Genomic DNA, 24,638 nt, shown 5'->3' with positions numbered 1-24,638 from the left:
TTTTTATTGCTGTTGGACAGCATTGAAGATGGTTATGGCACCCAGTTACATGATAAAACCGCGTATGGCCAAGGTAAAAACCAGGGAATGTAAAGATACCTAGTTGAATCTGTTCCCCAGCCTCTCTTGGTTAGAGCTGTGCCATTGTCTCCCTAGACCTTCACGACTCGATATTGAATAGCAGCTTCGAGCAGTGGCCGCAGTCTTTCAGGTCAGAGCTTGCATGAAAATGGAGCTCAAAGATGATATAACGTGGAATTAACCGTTAATGTTAGCCTTGGAAATTAGTGCAAGGCATGTCTTATGATGAATATACTTCCTGTGAAATAAAAGTGCTCGGTACAGTGTCTAGTACCTGTTTACCTGGATATTCCATTGCTCGGAAGTGCTCTTGCCTTCTGGGTCTGGGAGAAGCCCATCTAAATGCAGCCCGTCTATTGCATTGGGCGTTTCTTAACTCTGATGCCCTGCCGAGCCAGGAAAAGCACATGGTATCATCCGTCTTCTTGGTTTTCATTAAGAGAAAAGAAAAGATAGAAATGTCTTTCAATTTACTCTCCTGCAATTACTAGTTTTTCACATAACTTTTGAAGTTGCCGCAGGAATTACCAGTGGAGGGAATGGCCATTTGTGTGGGTTTTATGGGACTAGCAGAAACCTGAGAAATACAGCTCTCAGTTTTGTTTGGATTGGTATTGCAGATTTCTGTCCAAATTTATAGCTGTTTAAGTAAATGGAGAGTAAGGCTCGTAGCAGATGATGGTCAATCTGTGAACCACACTGCTGTGTGAGTATGACTGATCCTCCTGGGGTCATCGAAGGTGAGTGCCAGCAACCCTATTTTCAACAGCATTTCTCACCAGAAACGTCAGAAGAGGCGATCTGACTTCACCAATACCAGAATCCTTTTCATTTGTGGCTCAAATGAACTTTCAATATCAGAATTGCAGAAGTGTGGGCTGTTAGCAGAGCTAATCCTGCTTGAGAAATAAGAGGAAGACAGAAGGGGGAAATGTGTGTGTGTATAAATATATATATATATATATATATATATATATATATGTAAGTATGAGAGAGAACCAGTTAAGTTTGTTGGTGGTAGTGTCTTCCAAGCCACAGCATTTCAACTCCTAGTTGTATTATACAACTGCACTTACAGGGAGACAGGTTCGTACGTCTATTTTGCTACTATATAATATATGCTGGCTAAATACTATATATTTAACACAATTTGAAGTAAGTTTTAGTTGTCCTTAAATAAGCCCTGATCCGTGTGTCTCTCAGCTTGAAGTGAGTCTTGAACGTTTGAACTCGATGATGGGAACTGTTCAAATGACTTTTTTCAGAGTGAGGTTTACTAAAACAGCTTTATTCCCCCATTAAACATAGGTTTAAAAAAATGCTTCATTCAATTCTAATGTTACCATGATAACTGAAAATACTTAAAGATATTCTGAAATTTAAAATGCTGTCTTAATGCGTTATACAGCATTTGTCTCCTAGTAAACAAATCCATACCTGCAAGGTACAGTCCACAGTGAATATTTCCTCTGGGTTTCAGAGGAGAAAGAGATGATCCATCCAGAAACTATGAAACAAATAGCGTTTATGTATAAATTAGAGCAGGTTTGTCTGTGCTGCTGCTTTTTAGGCTTATTCAAGGACTGCTTTTTCAGCTTCTCAGTTACTATTTTCACTTCCATTAGCTACAGATTTCTTTGCCTTAGGATTTCTGGGGGTGGTTTTGAACTTTATTTTTTGATCAGTTTGAGTGTTCATACTGCTAAGCTGGGAACTTGGATGTTTCCATGATCTGCCTAGCTATGGACACAAATAACTGGGTGGCAAAGTGTGCTCTGAATTGTGAGGGCCACAGTGGGAATAACTCTTTCTGACCTGTGAAAGGTGACCACTGCTCATCTGCCGAATTAATGAAACAGGCTGAAATTTTGTGTGATTGTTCTCCAGCAGAGATGTAATTTTGTGTTCTTTTTCAAGCCATCACAAAGAGCTGGTGTGACGCCAAAAATCCTAGTGGGTTTGCATGTGCAACAACTTTTTTAAATATATATATTAATTCACTTCAAGTTGACTCCTCTGGTTTATCTTATCTTTTTCTGCTATGATTTTCTGAAGAAAGCATGCAAATCTTTTTAAATTGAAGTCTATGTCTAAGTACAAGTTTAGTCAAAGAAGAGGAATGGAGTCTTGCATGTCAGATAATGACCTTTATTAAAATATTCATGTTTTGTCCATTTTGTATAGTAGGTGCAGAAACAGAACTTGGCCTGTCATCGTATGTGGTGTGTGCAACTTTGAGATTAGAATACTTCCGCCTTAAGTTTCTTTATGCTTTTACTTTATTTTAATCACCTCTTGAAGTTTACTGATCTCAGTCTCTAGTCTCACCTCTTAACCTTGAACAAAAGGTTGCAGTTAACTGCTTTTATTGTACCTGTGACTATATAACGCTTCAGACACATCATCAACCTTTATCCATAAGCATGGAGATTTTTCGTCAAGGTTGCTAAATATAATAAGACTTTGTGTTTAGATTTGAAGTTGGGAAATAGTTACTCAATAGCTCAAGGAAAAGTAGCGTTTGAGCATATTAAACCTGTTTCGTTGCACTAGAATTGAATGCAAGTATATGGGAGCTGTACATGTAAATCTTACTTAGGTCTCATAGTTGGTAAATTTTTTGCTAATGAAGTGAATTTTACCCAAATTGTTGTGAAATTTGAGTAGTCTGATATCATTTCCATGTCTGACAGTTCCTGCTTTCAGCAGACAAACAGAACAGCTAAAGAACAGTAGCACTGTTAAATAGCCCAGCTTGTGTGTCTTTCAAGGCAGAAACAATAATAGCAATGAAGAAGTAGATGGGTGCTTTGTTCTCTTCTGTCCCCAATGAAGCTTCGTTCCAAAGCCTTAATGGCACAACAATACAGCGTGTAGTGCCCTGTGAGTAGTTTCACATAAATTGTTTAACATCTAGTGATCTATTAGGCCTGGGTTGTGAATAATAACTGAGTTTGAGAAGCAGTGTCCTGGGTGAAGGGTCAATGTAGTGGGCTGTGGAAGTGGTGCCAGATGCCCTTGTAATGCTGCTAATACACGTGCTTAAAACAGCGCTGAGCTGGATGGAGCTGTGGTCAGCATCTGTATCGGTGCACAGAGGAGGTTTGGAAATCCAGAGCCTCAGAACAGTGGCTCTGATTTTCATACCTTCCTGGTATGGTTCATGGTATGGATCATGGATGTTGATTTCCGTGGGGCTGTACCTTTAATCCCACAAAGCTCTTCACCACAGGTGACTTCTGCCCTTGGAGCAATTGAACTGATGGAACTTCAAGGCCAGCTTAAGTGCTTTGCTGGACTGAGGTCTGTGCAAACAGCTCCGGTGCTATGAGCGAGAGAAACGTGTAGTAAGATAGTGCAGTGAGTGAAGAGAACTGGCAGAACTGGGCCTGAAGGGTGAATGCCAACCTTCCCTTTATTCGGTCTATGGACAAAGTCCGGATGCAACCATAAATTGCTTTTGAGGTAAGGTTGGAAATTGGTTGAAGTTCTATGCAAAGTATTCAGTGCATCCTTGACTGGGACTTTAAGGGTGGTGGTAGAGTTTCTGTTTCAAGTTTCAGAGTTCACCTGTAGTACTGTCAGATAGTATCACTAATTTTGCTGAGAAAACATCTTGAATAGACAGATGGTGTTAGCAGAGTATTAGGTTTAAATGGTTTCTGTTCCAGAGTGAGTACATGTCTCCAGTGTGTTACTGACACACACATCACCAAAATGTGCTCAGAAGAAAAGATCATTCTTCCTAAAGAGCAAGTACATCTTCTGAAGGAATATGATAGATGTGAAGTTTTTCCTGTTGCTGTGTAAATACTTCTTACTCAGGTGAAAATAGTATTGGCCTTTTTATGAACAGTATGTGATAGGTTTACTTATTGGATGGCTACCGTTGGGGTTTTAGAAGGAAAGGCAGCGTAGCTCCCACAACTTCTGCCTTCCCTGGCATAAAAGCTTTGAGGGTGCTTTCTGTGGCCTATTTTACACCCAAATGTGCCTAGAGAAGTGGATTTTGATATTGTGATAAGATGAATCTGAGGCCTGAATATGGTGTCATGTCAGACAAAAGAGGGTTTGGGTTAATGTAGTGGAGGAAAAGGTGAGCATGTGACTTTTCTGTGTTTTGAAATTGGAAAACGCTTCCTTCGATTAACATCTTAATCTGCCTGACACTTCACTCTGTTGAACTTCCATAGCTTGTGTAACTGTAGAAGGACTTAAAGTTTTAACATTTAAACGGAAAACAGATCCATTCAGAAAGAGAGTGCTTTTAAAAATTGTGTTACATGGGTGAAGGAAGTGTATGAAGTAAATTTAGCTAAGCCTTGAATGCAGAATGAAGGAAGGCTGAGTACTCAAGGAGATTCAGTAGATTACTTCTGTCCCTTGGATACGTGACTGAAAATGTGGAGGTCCACTCTCGTTCCTGTTGCGGTGAGAATGACCGTCGCAGTGGGCTGCAGGAGAAAGGACCGACCTGTGGCGCACCGAACTCTGTCTCTGGCAGTGTCACTCTTTTGCTTGGAGCTTGAGTCTACGAGTAGGTGTAAGCATGTGAAGGTAGACGGCGCAGCTTCCCTTGCTCAAAGCCTTGCTTTACAGGTGGAGCATCCATGCACCGTGCCTACACAGAGGCTGGCTCGCGGCGCCTGCTGCTGTGCCACAGTGTACTGGCTTGTACGTGTGTGTGGCCTTGCTGGTGGCATGAAGGAAAAGTTGGGTCTGCTGGGCTTTGTGGTAGGCCTCAAATTTTCCTTCGGAGAAGTGCTTGGAAGCTGAGGCTGAGCGCCTGCTCGCGTGGAAGGAATGTCAGCAAGCCTGGGCTTGAGTGCAGGCTTGGGCCCGTGCTTCGCTGACAATGTAGGCAAGCCCAGGCACCTTTCCTTCACTTCTGTGGGCACTGAACTGCAACTGTGATGCTCTGGCTGCTCAGTTCCATGGGTTATCCCTGTTGGCAGTATAAATTAAAGGAGTGGGCATGTAACCATTTCATGTTATTACGGTGTAAATGTTTCACAGAAGCAATGAAATGGCAGGAATTGTTGCAAAAGAGAAACCTTCTTATTTTTAAAGTTTGATTTGGATCACCCATCTCTTCTCTTTGCCAAAAATGCACTGTATGTTTTTTGTTGAAAGGGAATATGCCGCAAAACAACTCAGTGGAAATCCCAGCTGTGTCATACAGTGTCAGAATCCTCTCTGGACAATGAGTAAAGGGAGATCATGTCTCCAGTTTTTACAATAATTACTCAAACGAAAGATCAAACTAGAGGAGCCCAGAGCCTGTGCAATTCGTTGAAGGTTAGGTATAGAACTTAACTTACAAAAAAGCACTTCAAAACCCTCTTATGGTCATCATGCTGAAAATCTGCTGGCAAGTAACGTGAAGGTCCTTTGAGCCTTCAGTGCAGAGAAAAGCAGGAGTGCATAAAGGCTTTGGCGAACTCTGCAAACTTCTGTAATTACTTTTCAACAAATGAAGCCATCTTCTTTAAACCTCTTTTTGCCTTTTTAATCCCAAATTATGAGTAAGACACCTTTGCATTAAGTATTCCTGGTATGGTGATGCCTTGGCTTGCAAACAACCTAGTATTTTTCTGGGGAGGCTTGCTTCGTAACTCGGGAAGGGTACCTAATCTTTTCCAGGAGGAGTTTGGTACTGTCCTGGATTTGACCCGTAATTTGAAATTCTCAGAATTGCGTATGTAGTCGTGAACTGTGGTATCAACCGAATTTCTCTGGCTTTGTTCCTCGACCAGTCATTCCACTCAGCAAGGCAATAAAAAATGCGAGATAATGGTGTAGATAACTGGGACTTAATATTATCATGGACTATTTTCCTTTTACCTTTAAACAGTCATATTGCAATTAGGTGCTGGGCATAAAGCAGTTCTTTGTTAACAGATGTCTCCACGAAATTTGTGACTACGTCAAGTTTTACAGGCTTGGTTCAGCAGTAGGTGGGTCTGCTCTGCATTTAAGAAAGTATCAGCAGCTGGTGGTTAAGGTGTGTGTGACTTGGCCAGAGTCACCAAGAAGTATCTTTTATCTCTTTTGCTTATTGAGGACCTTATCTCTGGAAGGACAAAAGGCAGCTTCGCATCCAAACTCTGTTGAAAATTATCTGGAGTTAGGAACAGCTGCACCCTCTTTTGAAGTGAGGATTTCTAGTTAAAGATGACTAGTGAGGTTTGCAGGTGTATGAGACTTGTGCAAGTATAGTACGCAGGACTGCAGGTAGAATGTTTTAGGCCTGTCTGGGAAGTTTGTGCGTAGGGACTAAGAACCCTGTCATGTTACTGGAGTCAGAAAGAGTATCAGCCACTGATATGTAGAGAGAGGAACTCACTCTAGTGACAGACCTGCTTGAGAGGCTGTGAAAGTGCTACAAGAGCCTGTGTAATGTGGATAGCCTTCCTTTGGCCCAGAAAGATGCAAATGGTCTTAACTTTTGTTGCTGTCTTCACAGGAAAAAAAATATTTTTTTCAAAGGCCATTCCTAGAGTGGATGAAGATGTATGAAAGAAATAGCTGTGGTAGAGTCACATTTTCTCTGCTCTTCCAGAAGTCCCCTTGCCCTTCTTAGACAAGCCTGTTAGGCACCGCACTAGTTTCTGGGTTACTGTGGAGGACCCAGGACCTCCTGCAACAGTGCTGCTTGTCAGCATCACTGCTGCTACCGGTTTCTTTCCACAAGTGGCTCTTCGTGGCAATGATCACTAGAATGGAGTTCATAAGAAGTAGCCATGAATGCTTTCTGGCAAGGAACTAGTTTTCAGCTCTGGGTTATTGTTTTGTTCTCTGTCTTGTTTTAAGCTGACATGAGTAAGTCTATTTTGGGCTGCCCTTAAATGGATGTCATCTAGAGGACAGTCTTGTTAAAACTTGGATGTTGCCTGTTCAGCAGTTCAGTTATGTGCTCTTGGCTGTGGTTGGAGGATACTGTAAATCCAGCTTTAGGGCACTTAGAACCAAATGAAGAATATTACTCTCCCATGAAGCAAAACGTCAATCCAGCAGCAAACTCATTTTGCTGGTAAAGTGAGTTTACCATTTTAAATGGGTTGACTTTATGCAGGATCGTGTGTTGTCTGCCTATACCCCTCTACTTTATGCTGTGTCATGTTCCCCCTGTTCTGGTGGCAAAAAAAATCCCCTATCACTTTGTTTGCTGACTAATACAGCAGAAATGCAGTCATGTGCCCCTGCGTGGTCGGGGCAAACTCACTTCTGGCTGATTGATAGTCTGCAGGTCCAAGATTAAAGATTATGGGCTTGGTATGTTCTTGACCAGCACCACACTTGAAAGTCAAGGTAGTAGGTCACTATGGCGTATCACTCTTCGTCACTCTATCAACTAAGCACACAGGAGGGCAAGGAGCGTTGTGTTAACGTCAGCTGCTTTCTCACTCTTGTCCCCTGCTGGGAATTTGGTTGAGAAGTGTACAAAATCTCTGCTTGCTTTCTTTGCAGGAGCAGTCAAGGGAGTGAATGTGTGGATGAGCTCTTCTGTGAGGCTAGTAGTCATGGCAGTGAGGTTCCTCTAGACTGTGTTTTATCCCAGCTGTTGGTGCTCCGTGACAGATATTTTTTCTAATCACACTGGAAAAACCATGCATATACATGCCCCTCTGATATCACCGTATAAAATGTTGAGCAACAGAAAGGTTTCCCTGCCTGTGGGTGCAAGTCTGGTTAGTGATAGCTGGGGATCAAACATACTTGATTCTGTCTGATCCTAACTCCTAGAAACACACTGGAACAGTCACAACTCTGCTGTGGTGATGCAGAATGGATTGTCACTTGCAGTCACATTTCCCATGAATGATTCTTGTGGGTGTCGTTCACAAAGGACCTGCATCCTTTGGGTGCTGGGGCTTATGCTGGCATAATTAGTATTTTGTTAAATAATTGGCGCACTTAAGAGACAGAATGGCTCTAGGCTGTGAGCTGTGGGCTGTGATTTGCTTTTTTCTGTTGTTCTGACAGGAGCTTAAATTGGTGGAAGTGAGGAAATTCTTCTTTATTTCAGTTGCTTCCCAAACAGCTCTGAAATGACTTGCTTTTGCTTTGCTCTCCTCTCTGGCAATGTTTCTTCAGCAAATTTGTACAGTGTCTTGTTTTATTTTACTATTCTCTTGCAGGTGGTGGAGGCAAAAAAGGGCATTTAGCTTGAAATTTGGCTGTTTGCATTTCTAGCTATTAGGTCTGCATCAATTTTGATTGACTGTTATTAAATTAGCATCTTTATGCATGCACTGGGTATGATGCAAGTGTCCTTTTTCAGAAGAGATTTAATCTCCCTTGGGGAGCAGTCTCTATAAAATGTGGACAAGCAGTTGTCGCCAGGTGAAGGTGAGGTGGGCTTGTAGTACTTTGGTCACTGAACCCCCTCGTTTTCGTTGCTCGTCTAATACTTTTGGAGAAGTTTTCTTTCCTCTTTGTGGGTTGTGCACACACTGATACTCAGATCTGGTGACTCTGCCTTGTCTGTCTTATTCTTACATCTGTGTGCTTTGATCACAATCTTTTTGATGCGATCTCAAATGCTACCACATCCTGCAGTGTCGAGTAACTGTTGTCTAATTTGCAGAAATGACTTATTCTTCCAGAGACTTGCATCTAGTCACCAGTTCCAGGTTGCAGAGGTCCGTTTCCCCCCATCGTTGCAGGAGGATTTCAGTGATGAGCAGTTCAAGAAGTTCCTGCCCATGGCATATGGTTCTGTGCTGCTCAGTTGTGCCACATGGTGTGCGTGTAAGGTTGACTATTGAAGCAGATTACTGAAATCATCCCTGTTAAAAATATCCTTTATGCTGGATTATATTTTTGAGACCAGCATATCATGAAACCTCCTATCGCTTCGGCGTGCCGAGTATTGGATCAGAGATGCTGCAGCTGCACTATGTGAAGTGCTGAATGCACAGTAGCTCCCTTGGCTGCTTTGGATGTGTCCAAAACATTTAATACAACCAGGCTTTCTGCCTGGTAGGGGCTGCCTCTGCCAGAGCAGTTTTGTGCTGGATCAGGTATTATCAGTCCTCCTCGTAGCAGAAAGCTGGCTTGTCTCAGACCTAGTATTAGTGTTGGGGCCCAAAGTTTTGTGATGCTTTTCTGCACCTCAGAGATGCTTGGGGAGGCAATGGGGAGGAAAGCACGCAGCTCTAGGAGCTGTGCATTTGAGACTGTGAAACTTGAAGGAAGGGAAAAGCTCCAACCTGTAATTGCAGAAGTGAAATTAAGATATAAGCTGGTTTCATGCATTTAGTGGGGTTCCTGCTATGGAGAGAAAACTTTCCTCCCAAATAGTCACATGGGAGGACCAGCGCAGGAGCTGCTTGCTGGGAAGCCGCGACTGAAAGCACTTGATTGTTTTCCCTGGAGAAAACCAGATCTGGGTTAATGGTGTCACTTGGTGTGCTGCTCCACCCCACATTGTACACACTGCCTGTTCTTTCGCTGAATGGGAAATGGACGTAAACCGAGGAACTCCCATTTCAGATAATGTTTTTCTTTCAAAAGGCAGTCTGGCAAGACCGAGAGACCTACTTTAATGTCCCTGTCTACGGGTAGAAAACCCTGTATTAGATCCATGCTATCCATACATTGATTTTGACACTCTGTGTAGGTATATTCAGCAGATGCTGGAAAGATTTCCCACAGTTGCTGTTTCCTTGTCTAGGTTTATATATCCATGTCTATTTATATATAGGTGTATACAGGTGCCCTGTTTTATTTGCGCTTTTAAAGTCTGCACTCAGTTTAAACTTCTTTGCTGAGCTGATGTAAAGTACATGCTTATGATGTTGCGGGCAGTTCTTAGTCCACCATACCTAGTCTTATGACATGACATACTTCTTTAAAAGAGCTCTTACATGAGGCTTGTACAAAGAGCAGCTACTCTATAAAACAGGGATGGATTTCAATAGATCCTGGTTTGGGTGAAGAGCACATGAATATGCTCTCATAAATCAGCCCACTGGAGCACTTTTGTGTAAGGGTTACTGAACCTCAAGTCTTGTACTATGTCATGAACTTGTTGTACACACTGCCTAATCTTCTTTAAGTGGAGCAAACAAAAAATATGGGCAGCCAATTAGGCATGCAAAACATAGTCAAATAAGAAGTTGCCTATAAGGCAAAAAACGGTAAGAAATCTATTGCAGGACATGGCATTGTCACAGTAATAAGTGGCAGAAAAAAACCAATCAGATCCTGCAGGCAGACTTGAAGTAATTTTTATGTGAAATCTGCTGCAGCTTGTGGCTTTAAAAACTGACACCATTCTGTCTCCAGAGAAAACTTTTTTGTTTTATATTTCATGCTTCACAGAAAGTTAAGCAACAAAAGTGCCTGGTTTACATTAGCTTCACGCAGATACATTCATAATATTTGTAGTCAGAAATCACTGCTTCCTGTTGAAAGCGACATCCCATAAAACTCCTATGTAAGCACAGTCTTGAATTCCTCTCACAGTGTTTCATTACCCTCTCCTGGCTTCGGCTACGTTCAGTATAGCAGGTGTACGTGGAAGACAACAGGAACCAGCACCTCAGCTCCAAGAGGTTGCCCTGGTCAGCTGGAGGGAGTGCTTTACCTGAGGTGCTACCAGTTAAAAGGTATGGTTAGATGAAATATGGGCTTCTTGCTGGCTTCGGTTCAAGTTACCAATCCACGAGTTTCTTTAACAGAAGGAAAGGAAAACAAACAGGCAGCTGACTTGTTTAGTTTTTGGAGTTGTGTCATTTTACGGTAAGCAATCTAAACATAATAAAACAATGGCTTCAGCTGCTGCACCTACCCTAGGATCCAGTGCCAATCCTCCCCCCCACCCCATTGTATTTCCCTGTATTTTGATAACATTACTTTCTTGTCTGTGCAGAAGAAAGCTCTTCTCTCACTAAAGTTATGAGAGTTCTTCATAAACCCAAAAGAAGAAGATTCAGTTTCGTTCACTCCTAATTATTATTTTTTTTTCTGGTAGTTATTTTTGTGATGTATCCAAATTGAAGAGTTTTCTGCAGCTGACAGATTTAAGTTGAAATCCAAATGATATAATTTAATTTGTCAAAGTAAATTTAGACAATTCTTACCCTGCTTTCATAGGCTTTACCTGTGAGTTGAGATGGACCTTTAGAATTCCTGATGTTTCAGTCGTAAGGGTTTTTAAAAACAAGAACTGAGACTTGTATTTAAATCCTGTAATGGGACTTGGGTAGATTTAAATATGCTGAAGGATTTCAGCAAACAGGGGCCCAGCCATGGTTCCTCTTTAACATCCTAAGAAATCTTGCCTGTTTCAGAATTACCACAGAGCTTATTCCTTCTCAGAGTAAAAGCAGCAGAACTTCACTCTGGATATAAAAAACAAAACCAAAAGCAAAAACATGCAACCAAATAATAATAATAATAAAAAGACACCCCAACAACAAAACAAAAGCTGTAGGAGTACAACTGATCAGAATAAAGCAACTGGAGAAATGCAGTTGTTTACTGACTTTGTTGACTTAAGAGTTTGGGATGATATCCCAATGAGATGATATCAATTAAAAATCATGACAAATTCTGTAATTTATAATTGCATTATTCTACATTAGTGTGTTCCAAATCACTCCTGTCTAAATATGTCAGGATTTATACTTAAAAAAGAGGCTAATGGTCTATTTTAAATCTCAAATTCAATCCCTGAAAACACCTCTAGAGAGTGAAATATTTCATGTAACAATGAGGGGACTTACTTGGGCATTTAAAAGAACAAACAAATAATACCTCCCCCACCCCAATTTTCAAAAATGTCTCATTAATACTAAAATCACTGAGTAATCTAAATAGCACAGCACAGGGATACTGAACAAACGGGCTGCATTTTCCTGGGTGGAATCCATGTAACTGAGAAATTTCTGATAAATAACCTGTATAGGGGTGCTGTATTCTGCTTGATGCCACGTGTTTGATCAGAGACACCCAGTAGCCTTGCTGGCATTTTTTGCTAGGTCCTCACAACCAGCTGGCAGCACGGTGTAAGTGGACAGGGAAAATATTTAACAGAATGAACAGGCAGCAGTGTAAAGGTGAATGGCTGCCGCAGCACAGACACCTGGAGCACTGCTGGGGAGGCAGCCTCTGAACAACAAGTTTTTGGAGGGACGAAGAAGCGCTGAGAGAATGTGTCTCATTAAATGATGTTCTCAAGAGTATCATCGGACTTCCAAGGAAGGACCTGGAGCGAAGGGGAGGCAAGGAGCATAACCTCAGTGATTTACATTGGCTGTTGAGGAGCATACTTACCCTGTGTTTGGTTCTCCTTTTTCCAAAGCCCCTTTAACAAGTGCACGTCGGTGTCAATAAATGAAAGGCTTATGTCACTGTAGTGATTGAGAGATGTTAGTGAGCAGCAGAGAACCTTTGAAAAGACAAGTAACTAGAATATGCAGTTGTAAGATGATAAAGTTGCAAAGCTGTCTTGCTCTTTGCTTCCTCCTTCTTTCCCTCCAGCATGCACAAGTAACAAGCAAGCCTGTCACCTGCATCATGGTCCAATGCATGCAGCCAGTCATCGAAACGAGGAAACTGGTGGCAATACTGCAAGCAGTAAAGCACAGCCAAAACCAAATGAACAGTCTGTGCTCCTTTGAGGTTGTATGTTCCAGTCTTTTCCTATGTGTCCCACACTTTTAGAAAAAACGTGTGCTTTAGCACCTTCAATGTGTTCACAGATTTTAGTCTTGCAGCACCTATAGTGCTGGTGTTTTTATCTCCTGATTACTCAGAGATTGGCAGTGCTCTGGAGAAGGGAAATGGTGTTCTCCATTCAGACAAGTCTGCTGGAGAGGGAGGAGATGAGATCAGTCCTTCTGCATCTGATGGCACTGTGCAAAGCAGTCACTTCGAGCATTTGTTCCCTGTTGGAACGTTCTTATTTTAAAAGAAGCTGGGTTTGAGTTTGGGTTTAAAACTACCTTAGTGCAAGTTCTTTGTGCAGAAGGAGGAGGAGGCTTCTGTCCTCATGGTGAGTGCAACCTTTTGTTGAGAGAGCATGTAAATAAATGTTGGTTTCAAACTGACAAGGGGAAATGCATCCAAGATAAATATGTCAATCTGTTCCGTGAGTGCATCAACCAGAGTGTGCTGAGTATAGTCAGAAGCTCATTTTTCTGTGCACTAGAGTACAGGTGCAGGTATTTGAGGAAAAACAAACAAACAACAATGTAGCCCCTAAAGATGAATTGCTCATATTAGGTCTGTTAACTCAAACATTTGCTTATGGGCTGTAGGGGAATCAATTGGGACCAAGTCTCCTTCATGATTTCCTGTTTACTTAACCACTGCCGTCACAGTAGCTGAATGCTTCACAGGTTGCAGAGAAGGTAAATAACATCTCAGTCTCCTCGGTCTCTTGATAGAAGAAGCTTGTTTAACTTTTTGATTCATTATCTTTGAGATAGGTGTAAGCATACACCCTTGGCATCCACCTTCAGCCGCTTGGTGAAGGCACTAGTTGGCACTGACAGCAGGGAAGCTGTTGGCGGCTTTTCTCCACCTAGATCCAGGCCCTGCTCATCCCGTCTGTGTGAGCCTCCAGGTCTGGTTGACACTGGTGTTGTTCCACCTGCTGCTGAAGGTTGACTGATGCTGTTCATCCAAAGTGGCAGGCCTGCCTCAGTTGGACTGAATGCCAGCTTGGTTGTCATGAGCAGGCCTTTTAAACCTCATCATGAGCAGTGCAGAATGGTGCTGTGGCTGGATCTGTGGCTCTTTCTCATGAGCCACATCATATTTCTCTCCAGGCGCTCTGGTCATGATTTCTAGTAGCAAAAGTGCAGCCTATGGGTATGTGCCTGTGGCTCTCTCTGTCTGCTCCTAGCAACGCCGAGGAATCACAGAGCTGGAGGAGTGCTTTGTAGTGGCTCTTGGAGTGTCCAAACAGATCAAGCTGTCAACGGCAGGTGTCTCTTCTGCTGGGAGATACCGAGGCTCCTCATCTGAAACCTGTCTTCTTTTCGCTCCTAAGAGGAAAAAAGGGCTCTGTGATGGACAGAATCTCCCTTTTGTGTTTGGGAATTAAAAGGGGTGTGGGGATGGTTGTTTATGTGCAGACTTAAGTGTAATCCTTGCAGGACTGTGAGACCTGCCAAACAGCTTAGCAAGCAATGCCTGGTACTTTACTTGTTTTTGTCTTTTTTTTTTCTTGCCCAGTGTCCCCATCCCCAGTACTCCCGCTTCATTGTACGGATGGCAATTTTCTGGGGAAAAAATCCTGGCGGATAAATGATGGCAGGCTTTGAGAAGCGCCAGGAGCTGTTTGATTGTGTGTGCTCATGAAGATCTTATTTCATTTGCCTTGCCCACGAATGACCACAGCTTCCACACACCTGGGTGCGAGCTGTAATGAGGAGCAGGAGCTGCAGTGCTGGGGAGGCACATTTCCATCAGCGGGGCTGCTCTGAGCCCCATCAGAGCCCTGCCATCAGGGCTTCTGGTTTGGCCGGCCAGCGCTGTGGCTGTGTGACCCGACGGTAACAAGCCTCTCTCCTCCCTGAAGCCCTTTACGCGCTCTGCACCCTGGCTTATTGCAAAAGGATTGCTCTTTAAATGTGACTTTCACATGGGTTATGTGTTTTGCTATCCGTTCCAGTCACAGAGCTGGCTCGGTTTTTCCTTTATGCAGTCCAGAGTTTGCTCTGGTTTCTTCCTGATTGCAAAACGTGTTTGAAAAGGAATGGATCATAAAAACTTATCAGCAAGTAATAACTCTCATTTCTTACTCTCCAGCTTTGTTATGTATTATTTATTCACTTGGGTGAGTTGTATCTCCAGACAACAGCTAGCATTGCCACATCAGCCGTGCTGCTTTCTTTCAGCCAAACGTGACATTTACTCTTCCCATGTCATAAATCGTGAAGTTATAAAAAGTGCGAGTGATGATGACAGCGGGAAGGTGCCGATGGTCTCTGTCCCTACAGCTTGTTCAAGCTTGCAGGAGCTTGGCGTGGTCCCTGCTGCTGTGCGAAGGCTGCGTGGCCAAAAGGTGGCAGCACTCCATCTGCTTAGCTCGTCGGCGTTTGGGGGAGAAAAGAGGTTTTTCTGCAGGTCGCTGGTGCAGAAGGCTCTGCTGTCCCATTGTAGGCTCTCGTGTTGGCAAGAGAGGACCCTTCTGCACCCTGAACATTTCCATGTGCTGTAAGGAAGTTTTCATAGGCTTCCAAATGCAGGTTTTTGTGCAGAAACAAACTTTAATCAGATCATCTGTAGGTTGTGGTTTGTTTTTTTGCCTTATTTTTGTTTGTTTAGAGACTGCTTCTAGTGCTGTAAACTCAGCAGTGACTTCTATTAGGGACACCTAAAACACGAGAAGCAGTGGAAAGAGCACAAAGTAGAGTCATGGCGTTATTTTTCCTCACAAGTCTGGTGGCTTTCACATAACGATCTCAAAATAAACCTGGAGCCTTGCTACATCTATGCAAATAAGGCCTGAGTTATCTCATCTCAGTAATGGCTGGGGACAATAAAGCTAAGGTTACTTGCTACCTTACACCGCTTTGAAGATGTTGCAAGTGTTTGGTGCTATAACAAGGCGACCTGCAGGAAAGATTTATAATGTGATGACAAAAACAGAGGCTGCAAGATAAGCATAGCCAAGGGGAAGGAATCGAGGAGTTTTGTGGTAGGTTAAAAGAAAACACTAAACTTAAGTAATTCGGTCTTGAGCCACAGTTGTTTCCTTTGGAAGCCAAGTCAGGTTTGCTCTGTTAACATGGAGCGTTTGAGAAGTTTTCACCTCAAAAGTGGTCCCGGATCACACACATATGAGCACATATGAGAGGCAAACTTATGTGCTTGTTTCTTAGGGAGTGCTCTGCTCATTGTGGAATAGCTGGCAAATAGGCTTTTCATCTTCTTTTCTGCTCTGTGCTACTTAATTCCCTTCACTTTTGCCCATCTATACTGACCTTTCTCTAGATCTCAAATTCTGGAACTCTTTTGGGGTATTAAATTGGTCTTGTTTGTTCTTCTTTGTCTGGCAGGCTGTTTCTGGGAGCTGTAGTTGAGAGTGACCTGCAAATTTAGGTGTGAATTGCATGCTGTGTTGGGTTGGCTATGTGAGACCTTTGTCTAAATCCTATTGATGTACAGTGTCGTTTCAAGAAACGTTGGGTATTGATCTAATTATGTACCCAGAGAGGCCAATTACTTGAGCAGCTTGTATTTCTTTTTACTGAAGCATACTGTGTTGGAGTGCGTGACTTGCTCAGATCTAGGCCCTGAAAATAGAAAGCCATTATTTTTAATTATTTTGGGGGTTTGTTTCCAAAGCACTGCGATAACAATAATGAGGATGTCAGACTAGATAAAAAAGTGTCTAGGTGTCCCGTCCTTTTACCTTACTCAAAGGAGCTAGTAAGCCGAGCTTCAAAGTAAGGCACATTTCTGTTCAGAGGCCCTAAAAACATTTCTGCCCTTTCTCACTTGTATCCAGTGTATCCCTTTCTCTTCCCTGGGGTAGTGAAAATGCTATTTCTTGCTGCAGTGCTGCACTGCTAGGACTCTGCCACTGAAGATTTTCTGCTCTTTCATGTAACTTATTTTTTTTTTCCTGCAACTCTCATTTAATGTTATTTGAAAAAGTCCAAGGGATTGAAATATTCCCCCTGTGCATGTTCATAAAGAATGGTTCTTGCTAGGTTTTGGCCTGAAGAAATCCCGCAGTAATCTGAGAAGGGCAGAAAAGACCAAGTCAAGGGAGGTGGTGCTTCGGGGTCTAATCACTAAACTCCTGTGGATTAGAGTCGGGGCGCCGTGCCAAGGCGGCCCAGGCTCTATTCCTGGCCCTTTAAACCCCCTAGCTCCTTCGGATCTGCCCTGGGCATGTTTCAGGGAAAGCATCAGGCTTGCGATGTGTCGTCAGCAGTTTTTGAGCCCTTTGCAAGCTAGGAAGTGCGGCCCTTAAATGTGATGAACTGCCCCAGGGAAGGAGAGGTGCTGGTGGTGGGGGACAGGGTTTTGGCAGGGGTGGGGATGGCGCTGGGGGCTTCACAGGGCACCAGCAGGACCCCATCTGCCTGCCATTTGAGCTGATCTGAGCAGACATTTCAGTAGCACCTGGTGAATCCTCGGCACTGTGCACTAGAATTTGCTCCTCTCTTCCCTTTGCCCTCTTCTCCCTCTCTCCCAATGTGATGTGACTGTTCATTTGCAGCTGCTGTGCACTTGGACCGATGCTGCCAAAGTTGGAGTGGAGAAACCAAGCTGGAAACGGGTGTTTGGGCTGGGGCTGCGGGATGTGCAGGTGTGGTTGCACGCATACACGCGTGCTGAACGGCCTGGGTGTGTTGGTGCACAGGGAGCAGAGGCGAATGCCAGCACTCTGGGAGTGAAATGAAGAACTTTGTGGAGTAATAAAGCGCGTGCGGTTTGTGTTTGGTCTGGAAACCTAGCCCTATCTGTTCCAGATGTTTTCAGTTGTGTTTATAGCAAGTAGCTACTGTGCTACTCTGGGAAAAAAACGTAATTGGGGTGTGCCTACACAACCGTTGCATGCAGGCAAGAGCGGCATTAACAGCGTTGAATAATGTAATGGAGAACTTGAGCTTTCAGGAAGGCTGCTGTGTGTGCGTACCTGTGTACTGGCTTGGTGTGTTTTGTTGGGAAGAAGCATGTCCTACCCCTCCACGCAGGGCAGCAGCTGCTTGTGAAATGGTGCCTTTCTCAAGTCAGAGAAATTTGCTCTTCCAGTCTTCCAGCTCTCTTACATACAGTGCAGGAAGAAACAGCCAGCGAAGGAAAGGTGGGCCTTGCTTCAAACTTCTGGGTTGGATCTGAACTTAGTCAGGAGCTGAGGCTCGTGTTCGTTTCTGGGTGCGGTGCTGTAGTATTGCTGCCATCTGGTAATCCAGATGAAACGTGTATTTCCATATGCGTGGTCAGTGGTTTTCAGTCTGAGCTTTTTTGCTTCTTCCTTACCTGCAAAATATCTGGGAGTCATTCACGTGAGCTGAGCTGCAGACTACGAGTCAAAGAGGAGGCTGATGGGCTGTGTTGGTCAAGGTGCTTGAGGTGGGGACAGGGTGTCACAGGTGGGAGAACTGCTGCCTGGGGACTGATTTTAGAAAACGAGGGCTCTGCTGCTCTTGTGGCTGAATGCTTCTTTGTTCGGGTAGACATTGACATGCAGTTGCAAGGTAGATATCCTAGGATGTATTCATTGCTTCGTATTTACCTGTTTGGGTTTTTATACTGTCCTGAATTTGAATGTGCCTCTAAAAATCTCTTTTAAGCATTTGCTGCTACTGCGCTTGAAGCATCTTGTGGAATCCTAAGTGGAATATAGATGTGAAGAAGGTTGAAGCGTCTTTTTCTTTCTGTATGAGGCTTGCCCCTATTCCATCTACAGAATAAAAGGAAAAGGTATTGTTTTTCAGTTGTTACCCAGACATGCCAGTTTCTTACCTTTAGTAGGAAAAGAGGTTACAAACGGAGCCTGCAGTTCTATTGAGAATTATACTGCTATTAAGCTTACACAGCTCATTGTCTAGCAATGAGCAGCAAATATATGCTTAGCCTCCAAGCGATATGTAAGTAGATTATTTAATATAACTAGAAATGTTTTCTTTGTTATTTTGCCATTTTTATATTTGCCGGTCAAAAATGAGCTTGCGGATGAGCCCTTGGAAAGCATGCAGGGTCTTTATTTTGTGCATGAAATAGAGCAGGGCAAGTTCTGGGCAGTGCCAGAGGAGGACTTCTTGGCGGAGGTGTAGAATTTAGAGCCTCCTCTGTACAGAGGAGCTGGTAAGAGGTGGAGAGAGAAAGGGAGGGGAAAGAAAGCAACTACTAAAATCAGTCCCCAGATGGATGAATGAATGAGTGGCACACATACATGACTGCCGTGATGGCCTGACTTACTGTAGCTTGGTCTCTGGATAATCCTCGTATGTCAGATTTCTGTAAGGCCAACATGTGACACAAAGCTTGCCTCTCGACAGACAAGTGTGCTTTGCTGGTATTAAGAGGCTGGCTGAAGCTGAGTCTCCCACTGTGCATGCGAACGCGTGTGTGTGTCTGTGTACAGTATGCATGCTTGCTTGTATACGTGGCTCTGCAGCCAACATCTTTTAGAAGAACTTTAAAGGGAAACGGGAATTCCACAAACTCTTGGCTCTCGCATAGACAGTCCCAAACTTGCCTGTGTGTGTATATGTCCTTGTTAGAAAAAAAGAAAAAAGGAGGAAAAAAAAGAAAGAAACAGGAAAAAGAAACAAGGAAAAAAAAAAAAACAACAAAGACTTCTAGCCGGGATTACCTTTCTCACACCTGTCAGCAATGATGTCCTCTCAAGGTTAGAATTCGAACGACGTGAGGCCAGCTTATACCAAACGCCATTTGAAAGGAGCTCTATGAAGGAACAGCAGGCACTAGAAGGAGAACGGGAGTGCCCACAATAACATGAACAACAGCTTGCAAGTTAACCTGCCCAGGACCTGGGCTGTTTCAAATAGCTCGCTCCAGGAGAAGTCTGAGCATTCCTTTTTTCTTTTCTATTACTATAGGATGGAGGACGAGGCAGTACTGGATAGAGGGGCTTCCTTCCTTAAACATGTATGTGATGAAGAAGAAGTGGAAGGTAAGAGACTGTGGACTGCTGGGGAGAAAGGGTATCTTCACAGTTTGTATTTGTATATAAAATTGCCAGTCGGATAGCAGAGAAAAAGGGCACCTTTGTTTCGGCTGAGTAATTAATCCTAAAATTGACTGAAACACCTATAAGCTTAACCAGAGCGAAACTGACTTTTAAATTTAAAGACATTCTCTTTTTCAGTTCGAGAGTGAACGTTATTGTGTGCTCCTGGCATGTTTCCACTTCCCGCAGAATCGCGTTCGCTGTCTCTTGCACAATGGCTGTGAAACATTGGGGCTTTTTGTTTTTCTTTCCCGTATGAGCCTTCCAGCAACAGTTGCATATCACCACTGCACCTTGGAGTGCTGGAATACGGTGGCAGGTGTCACAGATGGCGAAGCAAACTGGAAAGAGCGGCAGAATATGTACCGAGTGTTGGGGGTGGGCATAAGGCAGCAAGTGGATGTTTTCCTGGGTTATTTTTTTAGCTTAGGAGGTGGAAAAATAAGGTTTTACCCTTGGGAGAATAACTTTTTTAAGACAGCAAAAAAGTTTCCTCGCTTTTTAGGAAAAGAGTAGAGTTCTTTGAAAATGTTTTTATTTTCTCTCTGAATAAAAATATTGTGAAATCTGAAAGGAGAAGGGAGTTCACAGGAGTTTACCTTTTTAAGGTTGGTTGTGGAAAATTCTTAAAGCTGATAAGAATGAATTATTTGCAGCAAATTCTGTTTTTCTTGTTTTATGAGGATCAACTGACAGTGTGTTTGATAAACTAATGGAGGAAGAGGAAAAGACAATAGGGTATACATTCTAGCTAGAAGGGAAACGGGACCAGAATTTCACCTCACAATATTGTCCTTTCCCTTTTGACTTGGGTGCATAGTTTTATTCTAGTTTATTTGTAAACAAACACCTGTGGCTTTCAGTTTAAAATATTTTGAAAAGTGTAGAGTTACAGCTGTGTCACTGTCACCAGTGGTGGACACCAAAGGATCAAACAGTATGGAAGAAAATAATCTGCAGCAACGATCGATAAGAACACTTCCCGGAAGTCAGAGCAGACATTTCCATGTAAACGCTTCTGTTTTCTTCCCCTCTTGTATGAAGTGATCTGGGCTCAGTAGCTATAAATCATCATGTTGGGTTTAATGAGGCCATTTGCTGTCTGCAGGGATGGAATGACAGGGTTTTTGTATTGCCTTCTGCTCATGGAATAATTGATGCTTTGGCACAGCGGAAACATTTGAGAGGGGAGGGAGGGGGAATATTTCTTGTAATTTACTGCCTTAAACGTTGCCACATGCTCTTATGGTATGTATCACTCATATGTGATGCTCCAAGAATATAATACAGATTGTTGTTTGTGAAGAGCAGTGTGGGAGCGACTGTTTTAACTGTCTGAAGGTGCAGTGAAAAAGGTTGGGTTAATGTTTTAAGTATTTATCTCCATGTTGCAATGCAGATATCCTCGTATGATTTACTTGGGCTAGCAGACCACTTGCTGTTCATCTCACTGGGGTAAGGGGAAGAGGAGGTGAAAAAATATGCAGTGTTTCTGTTTGCACACAACAGGCCTCTGAGAACTGTAGCTGCTTGTCTGAATCTCCAGAGACTTGGAGCTGTGTAACCAGCTAATTCCCTTGTTCGTGCAGAGGGCAGTGCCTTGATTCTCTCCAGGCTCCTGTGAATGACCTAGCTAAATCACAAAAGGAGTCGCCAGCTGTGCCAGAGCCAGTGCTGATGCTGTAGCATCTGTCAGTGTCACGCTGCAGAGGGGCGCATGTAAGATTCGACCGGCAAGTTGCTGCTCGGCCACTCTGCTCTTCTGCACGGGGACAGCCTTACATTCAGAGCTTGCCTTGCAAACTGGAGGCATTACCACAGTGCGAAGAATTGGTAAAGGTTTTTGCACTTTGAAGGGAACTTATTTGCCTCATTACAGAAGGTGTGTGTCCCTAATTATACCTAACTCTTTATGCACACAGCTGTATGTCTGTATGTAAGTAATGTCTGCGTGCACCTAATATGCGTACATGCACCCCATGTACAGTTACAGTCTGCATATATCTATTGGAAGGGTTAAAACGCCAGGTTGAAGGCCCTTGGCTGACACTTGGTGCAGATGGTTTTAAGTCTCTTTGCTAGATTTCTGCATTAGAGGTGGAGTAGCACAGTTTCAAGGAGGAGAGCGTTTGTCTAGAGACCAGGAGGTGTTAGCTTCAAAACCCTCTCCATTACATCAGCCAGTTCTGTGGTGTTGTTATAACTCACTTTTCTGAATAGCTTATGCTGGTGGCATCCTCTGTAGAAGAAAGTAACTGCAAGCAGAATTGTCACCTCCAGATGTATTTTATTTTTTTACTGATAGTTTTTGTTTTTCACCCGATTTCATGGAGGAAAAACATACCTCTGACAGTTGTTTGCCTCTTTCCTAGTCATTCCTCTGCCAATAATTTATTTTTTCACCAAGTAGTCAATTTTGATCCAATTCCTTAGGAAGGTTGCTTAAAGCTATTAATTTCACCAAACCTGTAGGAAAACAACTGAGCAGGGAGGTGAGGCATTATGATACGCTTAGAAAGCAGGCTGGTTTTGTTGCTTTTCAATCTGTTTGATTTAAAACAAATGAAGACAGTATTTGAAAGTCGTCATTCTGAGCATCCATCTCTTGCATATTAACTCTCCAGAATGCAACTCTTGAAGTCAGTCTTTTATTTTTTATTATTTTTTTTTTTACTGGCTGGTGGCCCTGCATTATGTTTGTGAGATGGAGATAGCAGCTCTGGATTAGCATGTTGCTCACTGATTTGGTTATGTAGTGGTGTGGTGTAGAGGGAAGGACTTGGTTAAGGAAGGGGGGGAACAGGGCATTTCTGGTCAGTAGGATGTTGAGACATTTTCAGCTTGGAGCGATTGTCGGTCATGCCCTTGCTGAGTAAATATAACATTAATAGAAACCCTACATACATTACAAAAGTATGTCCCTTTGGCCTAGCTCCAGAGATGATTTAATGCTTCTCTAAGGTGGCACCTCAGTCTAATCCTACACTGCATGTCATTGCTATTTTATTAGTGATATCAGCTGTTGACATTCAAAAATGATTCATTTGCAGGTACCCCCGTTTTTCAGTGAGACGGCTTAGTTAAGAAATTCACTGCATTTTAGTTACAAAGAGCTGCTTTGCTGTCCCCTCACTGATGTGGAGCAGAAGTGCCCCGAAACATGACTCGGCGAGAGAAGGGAGCTCCCTAGGTCCAGTTCAGAGTGTAGAAGGAAAGTAAGTGAGAAAGCGTAGGCTTTCGTGGGGGAAATCAAGAACAGGCACTGCCCTAAGCTGAACCTCCTGTGTAAGAAAGCCATTCCCATTCATTTAGAGCACTGCACGTTCCTTTCCTTGAAGGTAATGACATAGTGCTGTAATGCCACTGTTAGGAGTGCTGGTATGTGTGACATGAACAGATTACTTAATAACCAATTTTGCAACAGGGGAAAAGTAAAGCTCCACCTTATCCTTTGAGATAAGGTATTCTTGGCTCTTTAAGTGTAACTTCCCTCAGGCTTGCTGCCGCCCTGACTCTGCAGTGGGGTGGAGGATGCTTGGTTTCAAGTCTGACAGCTCTGTTACTGGAAGGCCAGGGTAGCTCTGGCTGTGTCCCTTAGGAGAAGGGGACCAGCACTTCCGTCAGGTGTTTTGTCCCACATTTCGATTGATTTGCAAAGTGAAAGTGTGGAGAGTACATCTTAGAAAGAACTAACTTCAGGAAGAGGTTCTGTTACAGTGAAAACTTTGCTGTGGATCCTGTTAACATTATGGGATTTAAACCAGGGTCTTTGTAGCAACTTGCAGTGACATCCTTTGCCATTTTAGCTGACTGCTCCCCACACTTTCCTCCTCCGTTCTTTCTATTCTTGACCCTGTAGTGTCATTACACTTTGCTGGTAGAAAGCTGTGTTATGATTTAAGCCTATGATTATTTCTTGATGGTTGGATCAATGAGGAGAGAGGTTAAAAGGGCAAAGATGCCTGTGAAAATCTTTACCTTTATTAACAGCAGGCAGAAGGTAGGAGACATAAGTTATGTTTGCCTATTTAATTTGTTTTTTTCTTCTTCTATCCCAACCCTCGGTTTTTGATCACTGATTGTAGGCAGACCTTCTCTGTTTTCAGAAATAATCTGTTTTATATCAATTAGTTTTTATTTGTTTCTGAAATGAGTACAATTAAAAAAATAATCATGTAAAATCCAAGTACGCACTGTACTTCATTAATTTGCTTTGGTGCCTTTAATTTAACTGTAGAGGTAGAGTAGGCTGTATTTTGTTTTGGTGAAACTGACTCAGGCTATGCTTGTGCAAAAGCTTAATGATGAGGACTTAGGGACTGCCTTTTTTCTCTCCTCCCGTACAGCAGATGACATGGCTTGGGACCAGCAGGCACAGATTGGGACCTGAATGCTGCCCTGTACAGTTAGTAAAAACGGGGTGGGTGGTTTGGATCTTCTCAACTGTGCAGTGTCTGAATGAAAGATTCCAGTTTAGACTCTGTCAGGACACTTTACAGGATGCTGAAATGTGCCGTTATCTGGTTCATGATAAATAGCAAGGTCCTAGTGCTGTGACTTCACTGCAGACTTTTTGACAGTATGGTAAATCCCTATGGAAAAGTTGGGAGCCATTTTCGTGTGTGTGGATTAGTTAAGTCGATCGTGTACGTGCTGCAAGGTCTGTGAAATGTAAGTCACCGGTGAAGTGGTTTGTTCAGAACTTCACTCTCATTAAGGTAGTATCACTGCTCGGTCACTTGGAAGCTCGACACTAGCAAACCCATGAGCATGTTTATTACTGGCACTTTCCAGCCTGTGTCTGTTTTACCCATTGTTGTCTGAGGTATTGTTCTGGTCATTGCAGATGCTTTTCAGATCTGTTGGCAGGAATCAGCGTTAG

General features: G+C 43.1%; 1 protein-coding gene across 6 annotated transcripts in view; it reads left to right on the top strand.

The window, feature by feature from the left end:
- Positions 1–24,638, top strand: part of SLC4A4 (solute carrier family 4 member 4) — a 228,399-nt gene that overhangs the window by 34,296 nt on the left and 169,465 nt on the right. For all 6 annotated transcript variants that reach the window (XM_040556789.1, XM_040556785.1, XM_040556786.1 and 3 more), the window contains one exon: positions 19,626–19,699. In XM_040556789.1, coding sequence (XP_040412723.1) covers positions 19,626–19,699 — 74 coding nt within the window. Of the gene's footprint in view, positions 1–19,625; positions 19,700–24,638 lie in introns of those variants that run through there.

This window comes from Cygnus olor, chromosome 4, assembly GCF_009769625.2.
Source record: "Cygnus olor isolate bCygOlo1 chromosome 4, bCygOlo1.pri.v2, whole genome shotgun sequence".
Lineage (NCBI taxonomy): Eukaryota > Metazoa > Chordata > Aves > Anseriformes > Anatidae > Cygnus > Cygnus olor.
Note: the sequence above shows the minus strand (reverse complement) of the source record. Positions and strands in the feature narration are given on the sequence as shown.